This window comes from Sturnira hondurensis, unplaced genomic scaffold (genome assembly GCF_014824575.4).
Source record: "Sturnira hondurensis isolate 20B ecotype Veracruz unplaced genomic scaffold, ASM1482457v3 Scaffold0021632, whole genome shotgun sequence".
NCBI lineage: Eukaryota > Metazoa > Chordata > Mammalia > Chiroptera > Phyllostomidae > Sturnira > Sturnira hondurensis.
Genome location: NW_028094263.1, coordinates 4,448,350 through 4,462,329, shown reverse-complemented (window position 1 = coordinate 4,462,329; position 13,980 = coordinate 4,448,350). Strand labels below are relative to the sequence as shown.

The 13,980-nt window shown below is 40.7% G+C and overlaps 1 protein-coding gene, 1 long non-coding RNA gene and 1 pseudogene across 3 annotated transcripts in view; 1 reads left to right on the top strand and 2 right to left on the bottom strand.

Moving 5' to 3' along the window:
- Positions 1 to 24: 24 nt before the first annotated feature.
- LOC118978021 (uncharacterized) lies at positions 25 to 2,980 on the bottom strand. 2 transcript variants are annotated; one of them, XR_005064646.1, is made up of 3 exons: positions 2,822 to 2,980; positions 680 to 850; positions 25 to 590 (listed from the first exon to the last, which is right to left on the bottom strand). It is a non-coding gene; the product is annotated as an uncharacterized LOC118978021 (long non-coding RNA). The 2 variants fall into 2 exon arrangements; XR_005064645.1 differs by lacking the exon at positions 2,822 to 2,980 and having other exon boundaries at positions 680 to 2,211.
- Positions 2,211 to 13,980, top strand: part of FBXL20 (F-box and leucine rich repeat protein 20) — a 90,018-nt gene continuing 78,248 nt past the window's right edge. The window contains exon 1 of the mRNA XM_037033188.1: positions 2,211 to 2,725. Coding sequence (XP_036889083.1) covers positions 2,399 to 2,725 — 327 coding nt within the window. The 5' untranslated portion in view covers positions 2,211 to 2,398. The remainder of the gene's footprint in view (positions 2,726 to 13,980) is intronic.
- LOC118978020 (magnesium transporter NIPA2-like) lies at positions 10,437 to 11,519 on the bottom strand (annotated as a pseudogene).

The following is a 13,980-nucleotide window of genomic DNA, read 5'->3' as shown; positions in this document are numbered from 1 at the left end:
CAATCTCATTTTCTTTTACCTTTCTCTTTTCTATCCTCCTCCCTTATTTCTATCCTTAAGTTAGTTTTCTGAGGGGTAGGAAGTACTTAACATCTCAGAAACTAGGTTGGGAAACATGCTCAGCTGTAAAAAGCTGGGTTTTAAATTTTGAGTTTTAAAAAATGTACATCAGGAGCAGCTGGGGAGGGTTTTTTCTAAAATCAAGTTTGATTTTCTGTGTGTATGGCCATTCTGTAAATACTTTGGGGTTTTTCATTTTTTTGAAAGGAGACAAAATCTGTGGGATTTTTTCCCCTGAAACATTACAAAAGAATCTGATTATTTACATGCAAATAAATTCCTTTGATAAAAAGTAGTATGCCTATATGTTATAAGTTTTTAACCTTTGAACAATTTTCATTTATTCAGCTTTTTACAAGTCTGGTCAACTAAGATTTTATCAAAAAGTAGAAGTCTTGCCTTGGCTGGTGTGGCTCAGTGGGTTGAGTGTGGGCCTACAAACTGAAGGATCTCAGTGCCAGGTTCCTGTTGAGGGCGTGCAGGGCATTTGGGAGGGAGCCAACCGATGTTTCTAGTCCCTCCCTCTCTCTCTAAAATAAAATTAAAAAAGTAAAAATCTTCCTCCAGTATTAGTCAATATAGGTTAACTGGAAAAGATCACTGAAATATGGAAACAGACCTGTAAAAGTTTCATTTGATTTATCTACCCAAGCCAGTTTTACTATTTTCTGCACACCTTAGTCATCAAATTCATCCGTAGTTCTTGCTGGGGAGAAAACTGCCCTGACATGAGCCATGACTCCAAGGCTGTTTTGACATGGCCGAAGTGAAGCAACAAAATTAGAAGTACCTGTGAGGGGAGAGCGCAAACATCTAGACGCGGGGGGGGAGGGGGGGGCGGGCTGAGAGTGAGTTTCTGAAGCCTGGGTTTCCTGCTTAGGAAAGGAAGTCCTTTCTAAGATAGTGAAAGAAAAAATGCTCGAAGAATTGGGGTAATAAGCCTCACAGGTAACATATGCCAATTTTTAAAGCTCTCCAGCACTATTCTTCAACTCATAATGAGATCCATAAGGAGACAGTCATTAAAACTGCGAATTAAGAAATGAAAAATAATTTTCAAAAAGGTATGAGGACAAAAAGTTATCTCCCTTGGAGTTAGAAGTGGTGCTGCCAGACCTACTGGAATTTATGATAGTTTCTGATATTTTATCTTTGGGATATGATTCCGTAGTTTGTCGCTGTTTCAAGGATAAACTCACTCCTTAGTGGAAATTCGGTCATAAATTTCGAGACCTTGAGGGCTGGAGTTGCTAAAGTATATGTGATGACACAACCTAAGGAGTCATATAAATGTCATAGTTTCCTCCCAGCCAGCGCCCCCGCCTACTCGCCCAGACACGCTTGTTTCTCCCGCCAAAGTGGCGTCGGGATCAGGTTCTCACCAACCAGAGCCCTGATTGGAGGACAGGCAGGCAGTAGAGCCCATTGGGCGCCAGCAGCGGTCGGGTGGCTAAGAGGCGGGGGAAGCCAAAGGCCCTTCAGCCTGGCTCGCCCCCACTTCCACCAAAGCGCGCCCCTCCCCCAGCTGAAGGAGTAGTCTCCCAGCTTTAGGATTGCACCCCCCTGACCCTAGGCCGCAAGGTGCGGCCTCGCTGCATATCCCCGCAGCAGCAGAAAGCGCAGTAATCTCCCTGCTGTCCTGATCCATGCATAGGGAGACCCACGCCCCGCAGCAGCCCTCCAGGCCTCCCTGCAACACCCGGTAATGCAATCCACGGGGGCGGGGGAGGCGGCGGCAGCTGTAGCAACGACAGCGGCGGCAGCAACAGCAGCACTGCCCCAATCTAGAGACAACCAGAAAGAGGAAAATGGCTCCGAGCAGGGACCGCCTGCTGCACTTTGGGTTCAAGGCGACAGTGAGTGATAGGGGAAGGGAGTTGGGTGGCCGGGAAGGACGTGTGTGACAGCACAGGCTATCCGGGAAGAAGCGACAAGACTTAGGGGCCTGGGGAGAATAGACAGAAAGCTCAAGTGCTTGGTGGTTGATGTGTGCTCCACGCCAGCGGAGGGGAGGAGAACAGGGGGCTCCGGTGCTGCGTGCAGTTTTCCTCCTTTGCTCTCCCGGGTCCGCGAGCACGCGCGCACTAGCACCCGCCCCACAGCCCCTCCCATACACAAATACACACAGACAGATAGGCACTTCCCTGCCTCTCCAGTTCGCGGTGGGCCTGCCCGCCTGGGAGCCGAGAGCGGCTGCACGCCGCCGCCGCACTCCGGCTACTCCCAGGCTGACTGTCGTCCGCGCCGCCCGGGAGTGGGGGAGGGGTGGTCCCGCGCCGCCGCGCGCTCCTCCCCCTCCCCCTCCCCACGCTGTTCCGAGGCCGGGCGACTCTGCCCAATGAGGAGCGGCGTTGCTGGCAGGTGGAGAGTGTTTTTGTTTTGGGTTGAAGTTGAGGCTGAGGAGAGAGGAGAGCTAGCGACGAGCAGTCGTCGCCCCTGCCGGCGCCGTGGTAGGTGGAGGAGGCCCAGCCGCAATCGAGAGGTCTCTCCTCCCCCTCCGTCGGTCCCTGCCCGCCGCTCCTCCGCCTCCTCCGGGTCCAGGAACTCCTGGGCCTGCCGGGGGCCCCTCGGCTTTGCACTCCGCTCGCCGCAGCGCCCGGCCCCGGCCGCACCCGCCGGCCCCATGAGGAGGGACGTGAACGGAGTGACCAAGAGCAGGTTTGAGGTGTGAGCTTGGGGCTGGGGGGGAGACTAGAGTAGCGCGAGGAAGGCGATTCCCACTCTCGTGTCCCTCAAATTCGCTCGGTACGGAGCCTCCTACCTTGCCCGGCGCCGTCACGCACCGGCCGCTGGGGCTGCCTGACTTCGTTCCCCATCCTTGCAGCCCGAAAGCCCAGCGCAGCCCGTCTGCCCTCGCCCTCCGGGCTGGTCGCCTCCTGCCTTTTCCACCCGCGGGCCCCGGCGGGGGATTAGCTCTGGCGTCCTAATTCTCCCCTCCCCCCAGTATCACTCAGCTTTCCATTCTTTACACAACCCTTGGCTTGCCTCCCTCCACCCGGCAGAAAAAGCATCACAACTCCGATCGACCGGAGCCTGCGTTTCTCTCTGCCAGCCTTTCCGTGAATCGAGGGGGGAAATGACGAGTCAGGGGGCCCGTTGTCCGAGTTTCAGAGACGTTGGTTAAACGAGGGAAGTGGAGGCGGTAGGCCAGGACGAGAGGGACGGCCACGGGTTTTCGGTGCCGAGTTTGGTCGGGGTATTGTTCTGATACTTCCTCTTCTTTCCCGTCGGTACTTTTGTAGCTCATTGTTTCTGGAAACTCTTAGATCTGTGCAGGCTTTGAGTTTGGGATGGAGGTCCGAGAGACTTCAGAAAATTCATTCAAATCTGTCTGTATCTAAGAACTTTTTCTGACGATGAAATTGAGAAATGGATGAAGAAATAAGGAAACATTTGAAGGAGTCTTTAGAGAGTTGTCACCGTGTAAGGAAATGATTCCTTTGGGAAGTGAAGTAACTACAGATGAATTACTGTAGTAGAGTAATTTACAAGAAGGTTTATCGCGGGGATTGGGAGAAAGTAACTTCTACGACAAGAAGAGAAAATGTTTGTTACCTGGCCTTTTCTGGCAGAGAATCAGGCTGACCTGGGATCACTCACAGTTCAGTGTACATCTCACTTGGTGTTTTTCTTCATTTCCATTTGAAGGATGAAATTGTAAGACGGTGAGACAAAAGTTGTGGGAAACTTGCCAACCAGGTGCACAGGGTGAAATTTTTACCTAAAAGTTTTATGTTTAGTCTATTGCTTCATTTTTTTATGCTTATGGGAAAATATTTTAATTTATCCACAAATATCAAGATAAGATGTGTTTAGGGGAAGTTTAAATTCAGAACTACAATATTCTTGTTGCAGGCGAGGAGTGGAGACAAATTAAGGAATGGTCTCCCTAGAGTTTTCATATTTGACTTAATCACAGAAAGAAAGCATTATAGTGGATATGATTTGGTTTTAATTGGGTTGGCCAAAAAGTCCGTTACATTTTTTTTATAAAAATAAGACACATTTTTCATTTTTACCAATAACTTTGTTGATTTGGATATTTGAGTATGTTGGCTATCTCCTATTGGCTTCTAGGGGATACAGGCCAGGGGTGCTGTTAAACATGGTCCAGTGTGCAAGACAGCCCCACAGCAAAGAATTATTTGGCCAAAATGTCAATAATACCAAGAAACCTCCCAAACCACTTTTGACACATCCAGTCACAGCACCTTGTCCATACACTGCACAAATCTTTGTGGTTTTTTGTGTTTTAGTTACATTTTTACCTTTCTTGAATAATAAAGCATAATAAACTGAAAATGTTGCTTATCTTCTTCCATCATCAGTATTACAATGGCTGCACAAAAATTCACTAATTTTGATAAGTTTTTTAAAATGTACCCTGATATGACAGCTGTCACAATACACTCTTAACAAAATTATTTCAAATGAAGTTAAAAACAACTAAGCACTGCTAGAGCCAGCATAATGGAACTTGTGGCCTACGCAGTACTTTCACAGAACTGTATGTTGCCCTAACGAATGTAGAGAGAACCAATATGCGTAATTTTGGTGTTTTCATACTCGGTACTGATGTAAAAGTTGGGGCTGTCATTAAAATTACTGAACAGACATTTAGTGTTAATAGGAATCACTAAAGCACTCAAATCCTGACTGGAGGTTAGGTTTTTGCAATTGCAACCAGCTCTTTATCATTTTACTATTCACTTTTAGGTTGTGTAACTGTCAGAAAGAGTTCCTTTGTAGCATATGGTTAAAAATTACATTGCTATATATTTTTATAACATTTTAACTTGTAGCTTATCTGTAGTGTACTTAAAAATTAAGAAAATTTATTGCTTTAGTAAGCATGTCTGTTTACTTTGGTATATAACTGGCAGTTAAAACTTTCTAAATGTTTCTGAGAAAACAAAAAAAAGAATACAAGGGGGGGAAACCCTCCTTATACAGTGTTCATGAGCAAAGTGTTTGTAAAAGAAAAGCTACTTTTTTAGTATGTGAAATGCTTCATGCCAGAATACAAATGAGAAGGGCTGGAAATTATATGTGTTAATGAGCTTCATTATCTGAGTATTTTAAAAAATCATTTACTTTTTTTTCTTTTTGAAATGTATTGATTTTTAGAGAGAAAGGAAGAGAGAAAGAGAAAGAAGCATCAATTTGTTCTTCCACTTATTTATGCATTTATTGGTTGATTTTTTGTGTGCACCCTGATGGAAGGTGGAGCTGGCAACCTTGGTATGTTCGGATGATGCTCTTAACCCACTGAGCTACCTGCCTAGAACAACATCACTTACTTCTTTACTATCCTACTTTACAAATAGTAAAACGATAAATTATTTGATCTTTTATGAAACAGGAAACGTATTGCTAATTCATTGAAAACGTCTTTAATATTTACTTTCAATGGATTGAGGATGTAGGTAACATAAAGGAGGCTTTTTATCTATAAAACATTTACATCAATTTTTTAAAAATTCTTAAAATATTCAAAATGCATTTTGTTTTTTCGGAATGCTTTTTAAAGGACTGATTATTTTATGATCGTAAGCAGGTATCTGATCTCTGAGAATTTTTGTGAGTGCAGGGAATTTTTATAGCAAATAATACGTAATTTCAAATTAGTTATGTTTAACACAAAAAGTGAAAGATTGTTTACTTTTTCTTGGCCACATTTTTTTTTCCTCGTAGAAGGAGCATAGCTGAAACATCTTTTTATAGGAAGTGTCATGTGTATTATGCTTTACCATATGGTAACTGGAGACCACACACTTTAAATCTCACACTCAGGGATAGTGCTATAGGAAAAAAAAAGTTAAAAATCAAGGGAGAAGAGTACCTGTTGGCCAGATGTGTGGTGTCCTGTAAATAAATAGCCAAAGTAGATGACTGTTAGATAAAAGTGAAAAAGACGCAGAGATGTGAAAATTATTGTTGTTCATTGCTGTATCTCTTTGACATTAAATCTATACAGTAATAGCCTTTAATAGTTAACATATGTGCCCAATTGTTTTAGTCTCTTAATTGAAATTCATCATTCAGATACTTTTTATTTTATTATTTATAGTGAACTTTGGTGGTAAATTTTGATAATTCAAATTTAATAACTTTTTAAAATTTTTTATTTATCTATCTTTAGAAGAGAAGGGAAGGAGAGAAGGAGAGAAATATCAATGTATGGTTGCTTTTGGTGCATCCCCTCCTGGGAACTGGCCCCTGCTGGGAACTGGCCTGCAACCCAGGCATGTGCCCTGACTGGGAATCGAACCACAATCTTCTGGTTCGCAGGCCCATGCTCAATCCACTGAGCTACAACAGCCAGGGCAAATTTAATAACTTTTATATCCATGCACTGAACTAGGTGTTTTACCTCAGTTACTTGTAATTCTCACTGTTCCTATTTACATGTGAGAAAAGCTAGGGCCTGAGAAGTGTTCAAGTCAGACAGCCAGTAAGTAGGAAAGCTAAGATTCCAGTCTGCATTTTTTGACTCCATTGTATCATTCTACTGGTTTTAGCACGTGTAGCATAAAAAGCCTATAAAATGTGTGGGGATAAACTTCCTAAAGTTCTTCATCTAGTGTATTTTATTTTGTTTTTGCTTTCAAGAGAATGAAGCTACCCTTCATCTTAAGTTCTATAACCAGTGTTATCTTAACACTCACTGAGATTAATGACAAATGTGTGAATTTAGATTTTTTTCCAGTTAAACTCTACTTTGTCATGCTCTTAGTAGCGCCATTATGAGAATAAAGTACTATTGGAGGAAAAATTCTATCTTACGTTAGTTTATTTAAAAATTTAACATTAAAAAAGTTATAGTGGTAAGACTGACATTCACATGCCATTTTACAGTTTACTCAGTACCTGGAGATATTAAGATTCATACAGTTAGGAAGTGATAAGCTCCAGTTTGGGTATTTTGAAGTATTGTTCGTTACTGTTTTTCATTATACCTTACTGCTGCCCTGGTAAATCTATACTGTTACAGCTTGCTTCATTTTATTAATTCAATTTGTTCCCAGTAAGACAAAACCGTAAAATGTGGAATGGCAGAAAGAATATCGTATGTTGGAACTTAAGGGGACTGGATATTAGTCTTGATCTGAGCTAGCTTGGCTCATTTCTTTTCACTTCTCTGGTTTGAGCATTTCCCTCCTTTGCAAAACAAGGAGTTAGAATCCATCATTAAGGTTCCCTTTGTTTCATAATCCTATAAATATGTAGTTTTTGGATAAAAGCAGAGGCCTATATTGTTTTGGCCTTTTCTTCTGAAACAGCCACTCTGATGTTTGGTTAAACTTTGTAGGCTCAGTTGCATGGTACCATTAAGGCTGCAATAATGACCTCCTCTCTCCTTAAGGTTTTATCTTCTAATGTAAAGAACATTTTGCACAGTAAATAACTATATCTTCTAATTAGGCGCCTGTGGAAATGTTACATACTTTTCTAAAGGGTGAGAGTTATTTGTTTCGCTCTATTGAAAGGCCTTGCAATGAGAATCAGTACTGGTAATGCTAAGGCCTTCTGTTTTTAACACTTTAGAGATTGATTTGAAAGCAATCTAATATTACAGAAAATCCAAATTAGAGGGCTATGCTTTTTAGGCCCATTCAGACAATCTGCCTTTTTTGAATAGTGTTACTGATGCTTTTTTATTGTATAATCATGGATCCTTTTTCATTATTTAAAAATTAACGTGTTTGTGTCTTTCCAGTCTTTATAGAGATAAACCATTATATATTGAAAATGATGTTTTCCATTAAGTTGTTAAAATTTTTAGCGTGGCAAAAGCTTTACAAAAAGTATTCTTGATATCTAAGTCCTATATTCTTAGATGTAATCTGTTTCTATATTGAAGATTTTCATTCATTGAATCACTATTTCTGCAAGAAGTATTTTTGTACTTTCAAAGTTTGATGTTCTAGCCCTGGCTGGTGCTCAGTGGATTGAGTGCTGTCCTACAAACCTAAAGATCGCTGGTTCAATTCCCAGTTAGGGCACGACGTGCCTGGGTTGTGGAACAGGTCCCCAGTTGGGGGCCTGCTAGAGGCAAACAATTGATATATCTCTCACACATCAGTGTTTCTCTGTCTTTCTCCCTTCTTTCCCTCTCTCTAAAAATGAATAAGTGAAATCTTTAAAAACAAAGTCTTATGTTGTTGTGTTTTAGGTCATTTATTAGTTTTAGGCTGTTAGTGTCTGTGTTGCTTTTTAATCTGAAATTTAAAAATTCTTCTATTGTCCTCCTCAGAATTGTCTCTTTCTAAGTTTTAGTCTCATTTTTTTAAAAAGATTTTATTTTTAGTGAAAGGGGAAGGGAGGGAGAAAGAAAGAGAGGGAGAGAAACATCAATGTGTGGTTACCTCTCATGTGCACCCCTCACTGGGGACCCGGCCTGCAACTCAGGCATGTGCCCTGACCAGGGAATTGAACTGGTGACCCTCCAGTTCGCAGGCCAGTGCTTAATCCACTGATCCACACCAGCCAGAGCTAGTTTTATTTTTCTTACAGATTGATAAGTACTTTAGTTACAGGCCAAGGATTCCATTCCTAGCCCTTAGATGAGTGTTTCCCCAACTGGTGACAGATTAAAAACTGAATTAAAATTTTCAGTAATGTAACTACTACTGTGGTTTTGGAAGGGTATTTTTAGATGTCCAAAATAAAATGTTCCATTACACCAGGAAAATCCAAGGGAAGGAGGAAGAAGAAAGAATGCCCTTAAATTGACCAAATTTAGCTGCTTGTGCATAGTTGTCTTTACATTGTTTTTTTATTTGATCTTGTGTAGACTTAGTAAATTCTTAGATCAGACCACCTCCCACAACTGACTCAGAAAAATGAAGGGGTTCAACTATGGTTTTACAGATTTATGTCTTAACACACTTTGACTCACTTGGTAATAAATGTTAATAGCAACCAGTAGTAGGTGATGATACTGAACTACGCAATAGCATTTGTGCTTCATCTTGCTTAATTACATAACTTAAAAAAATATATATGTATTCAGAATTAACCCAAAACAAATTTGCATTAGCTTTTGAAGACTGTTTCTGTTAAAAGAATGGCTTTGCTGGGTAGTTATTTTCAGCACATATGAAATAACTATTTAGCAAGTATGTAAGTTATATGTATAGGTGAGTAACCTCTTTATTCCCTAATCATATTTCCTCCAATTTGATTTTATGATATTCTGTTGGCATTATAAATAAGCCGTATATCTGACAGTTATAATCAGGTGGAAATGTAATTAATTTAATCAATTTTTGCTCAGTTTAAGTTGCTATGAGGTTAAAGTCACGTATTACAGTAAATCATGGTAGACCAGGATTTAGTCAGTTGTGAAACAGATATTGGCAATGTGTTGTTCTGTCATTTCTATCCTTGATGTTAGGAATTTCTAGTAAAAAGTAAAAAAGAGAAACAGAACACCATGAAAATAAGTAGTGAATTGATCTCAAGCATAACTTTGGTGCTGAGATGGAAATCATACTAACAACGTGGAGGTGAATGTTGATAATATAATCAAACATCTACCCAATATTATATAATCTAGTGTACCAACTATTACAGTATTTGTTGGTGAGTCTGACTTTCCGATCAACTGTAGGATGCAGGCAGATGTAATATCATGATCAATTAAAAGTAAATGGAAAAACATTATCAGTTCCCTTTTCCCCCCCAATAATTTGCAAGAAGAAGATGCCGTAGGTATAGCTATTCTGAGTGCTTTGAGCTTGCTTTATTGTCCACACAGTGAGGGGATGTATGTGGCAGGAGGGACAGGCAAGAAGAAACAGTAAGATTTCTAGATTAGGGCAGTATTTCTTTTTTAATTGATTTTTGAAGAAAGGAGAGGGAGAGACCTATTCTACTTATGCATTCATTGGTTGACTCCTTTTTTTTAAAGGTTTTATTTATTTATATAGAGAGAGGGGAAGGGGGGGAGAAAGAGGAGGGAGAGAAGAAACATCATTGTGTGGTTGCCTCTCGTGTGTGCCCCTGTACTGGGGACCTGGCCCTGCCTGGGAATCCAACCTATGGCCCTTTGGTTTGCAGGCCCGAGCTACACCTGCCAGGACTAAAGCATTTTTATAGAGTTAAAACTGTTATTAGTGCATTTAGATTTGGGTGAAAGAAAATTTTAAATACTGCTACAATAATACGATGATAACAAAATTTGGCCAGGTACTGAGGTCATGTTAGTGAGCTACCATCAGTTAAATACAAGAAAAGTAATTTTTTGGTGAATTTGTGAAACCTTAAAAAAGATCGTCTATTATTTGAGAATATTGCTTTTCAGACATACTCTGAGACCCAAATTCACTTTGTAGCAACAATTATAAATTCACCTTTTGATTACATCTTTCTTAAAAAGTTGTCGGATTTTCATTTCTTTGGGAGGTACTTTCACCAATGTGCTGTTCAGTTCCACAGGTTAAACTTTCTTCATTATTATTAGGAACTTCATACATACTAGTGAGATGCCATTCATTGCTTTTTTGTCTTTTCAAAAAGACACAGGAAGACTTGCTAGACTAAAGCTGATGTCTTTAAAGGCATGCAACAAGAATATGATTGCATATCCACAATGATTGCACAGAAGCCACTCAAAATGCCAATGACATCACCAACAGGCATGTTCTGCCACTCTTGAAAAAGAATAGCTGAACAAGTCAGAACTGATGTTGTGAAGAAGACATAGTAGTAAATTGGAGTCACAAGGGAAGTGTTGGGTAAGTCCAGGGTCCTGTTCAGGTGGTTGATCTCTGTGTCCACACAGAATATGGGGCTCAGCAGCAGGGCCCAGGCAGGGGGGTGCTGTAGCACAAGCACAGGCATCCCAGCAAATAGCTCCTTGATAGCAGAGCCCAGACCCTTAAGACAGGAGACTGAAAATGCTGTAATCACAGATCAGATCATGACACACTCAGGCATGATAGTCTGCCCGTGGTGGCTTCCCACCACAAAGAGCAATATTAAGGACACAATGGCCACAAATGTCGCAAAGACCACAAAACCTGGATTCCCATGCTTGCAATACATTTTCTTTAAAGTCTCAAACCCCTTCTCTTTTTGAGCATGAATGGCCATGACTGTACATCCTGGAATACTTAGCAGACATCCATTTTTCCCATTAAAATTAAGTATTTCTTTTAGAAAGTATGACTAAGGAATAGCACTAGGGCGTAGTAGCTAGGGTAGCTGGTGCACAGGCCTAGGCAGCAAAGTTGGCTGCCTCTCTGGCTCCTACTGACAGCAATCCAGCCCACCACAACCATTCTTTAAGGTATGCACAGCCTTCTTGACCTGCTCTCATGAAGCCTTTTCTGGCACCTCACAGAGGCCTCCTCCCCCCAACCCCCAATGAAACTCCCTCCAGTGAAAATGCTGGAGCTCATAGCCAATCCCAAAGCAGTATAGAGGTCATATTTTCAGCCCCCCTGGCTCATTTTGTTTGCTACTTAAGAAGTTCAGGTGACTCACATTGATCACAGGACAGAGAATGCTGGAGGCAAGATGATGCAGTCTTCAAATTCCAGTGGCAGACTGACCATGCAACTTCACCTCTGATATCCCGCCGTGGTCACCTCCACTCACACTCTCCTCACACAGGTCCTATGGGGCCAGTCTATTGGGCTGGCAGGGCCAGTGCCTTCAGCACCTTTGTCACTGTCAAGTAGAAGGTGCAGGCTTCTGGAGCTGCAGACTTGCCCAGACTCCTCAATGGGGGAGCCCTGCTCTATATGGTTTTAAATGCTTTGGAGGAATTTACTACTTAAAGGAAAATTTCTGTTATAAAGGAAAGAATATAACTCATTATCTTTTTATTCATCTAATTGTTTTATGCATTGGGTTTATTAAATAGGAACACCGATGAATTTTAATTAGTCTAGTTGAATGGTAATAAGTTAGCAGTGTTTTAATCTGGAGTTATACTGCAGCCATTACTGTATTGTTAGGCAGATATGGATAAATGTCTCCTAAGATGAGAATCTCACACCAAAGTGTGAATTGACATTTAAGATTTTATTTATTTGCCCTGGCTGGTGTAGCTCAATGGATTGAGCGCAGGCCTTCAAACCAGAGTATCGTGGTTTGATTCCCAGTCAGGGCACACGACTGGGTTGCAGGCCAGTTCCCAGCAGGGGACACACGAGAGGCAACCATACATTGATATTTATCTCCCTCTTTCCTTCCCTTCCCCTCTAAAGACAAATAAATAAAATCTTTTTTAAAAAGGATTTTATTTATTTATATTTTAGGGAGAAGGTTGCCTCTGTCACACCCCCCAGCTGGGGACCTGGCTCACAAACCAAGCATGTGCCCTGACAGGGAATCGAACCAGCAACCTTTTAGTTCGTAGGCTAGTGTTCAATCCACTGAGCCACACCAGCAAGGGCTGTAAATTGACATTTAAAGCACTAGATCAGTTAGCCTATACCCCAGAAACTCCATTCTTTGATTTGCAGAAAATTGAATTATGGTGCAATTGAGCACATTCAAGTAGAGATGCATTTATTTTTGAGAAAGAGCACTGTGTTGTTAATACCCTTTTCCCACATGCTGTTTGAAAATTGTTCATATGGTCTTTGAAAAGAAATCACATTGTAACTTATTTCTCCAACCCATTTGTAGGAAAGAAACCTGATATGTTTTGGAATTCTCCATGGATATGTTAAACCATTAATACTAGAATGTTTTCTAACATCATGAACAGTAACTTCAGGAACATAAGGGACTTAATATTTAGTATTCTTAGTCAAAGCTGGTTGAATTTATAAAAAAGAAGCTTCCCAAATCTAGATCTACACAACTATTGACTGTTGACTACACAACTAAAACTGTTGACCTTAGTTTTACTAAGGTCAATATATTCCTTAAGAAATGTAATTATATTTAGATTAAAATTCTTAAAAGGTAGATTTGCAGGCCCTATGTGCCATAAATTTCACCTCAGCACATCACTGTCTGGTCTAGACAAAAAAGTTTGTCCTAAGTATAGGAATCAAGATCACCGGGGACTTAATGTTGGCACTACTTCGAACTCACATTGAGCCCTAGGGAAAGAGCCCTAGGGAAAACCACTTACGTCTCTCTATCTTTACAGCTCTGAAGTAAGGTTTCCAGTGTCTATTTCTCTACCTTAATATAAGCTGGATTAATGTTAAAGATTAAACTTAATATTGTGTGTCAGTTATACCTCAATTAAAAGAAAAAGATTAAATCCAGAACTCTTACCTTTTAATGGTACTCTCCTTGAATAAAGTGAACATTTTTTTAAAAGATTTAATTTATTTATTTTTAGAGAGGGGAAGGGAGGGAGAAAGAGTGAGAGAAACATCAACATATGGATCTTCATATTGCTTATGAGATACATTACACTTTAACGCTTTTAAAGGAAAACAAAATCCATTGACCCTGCTTTGAAAAATATTAGCACTTTACTCCCTGATGTGAGGATTTATTTTTAAACATACAAGTATGAATTATCTTCTCTGTGGCATTTCCTTCATGTTTCCAAGGAAGGGCCAGGGGAAAAGATCAGCAGGTTTTTATTAGTAATTTCTTTGGTTCTACTGATAACCTCTTTAGGGAAATGAAACAGTAGCATTACTAATGGTGGAGCTAATCAGTACCTGCTCTTCTCTGAAGTGACATCCCTCAGGGACTTAAGCAAAAATTAAACAAGGTTAGAGAAAGAGTAACAGGAAAGTAACTCTTTCCCCAGTAGTTCCAAGAATTCATTATACAGAGTGTGGCAAATGTAGGTTTACAGTTGTGAGTATGCAAAACAGTTTATTCTTGTATTATTTAATTATTGTATTATTTTACAAACAAACAACTGTAAACCTATTTTTGCCCCACCCTGTATAGTTTGTAATTATAGGGTTCCATCTTCAGGTTTTTTTA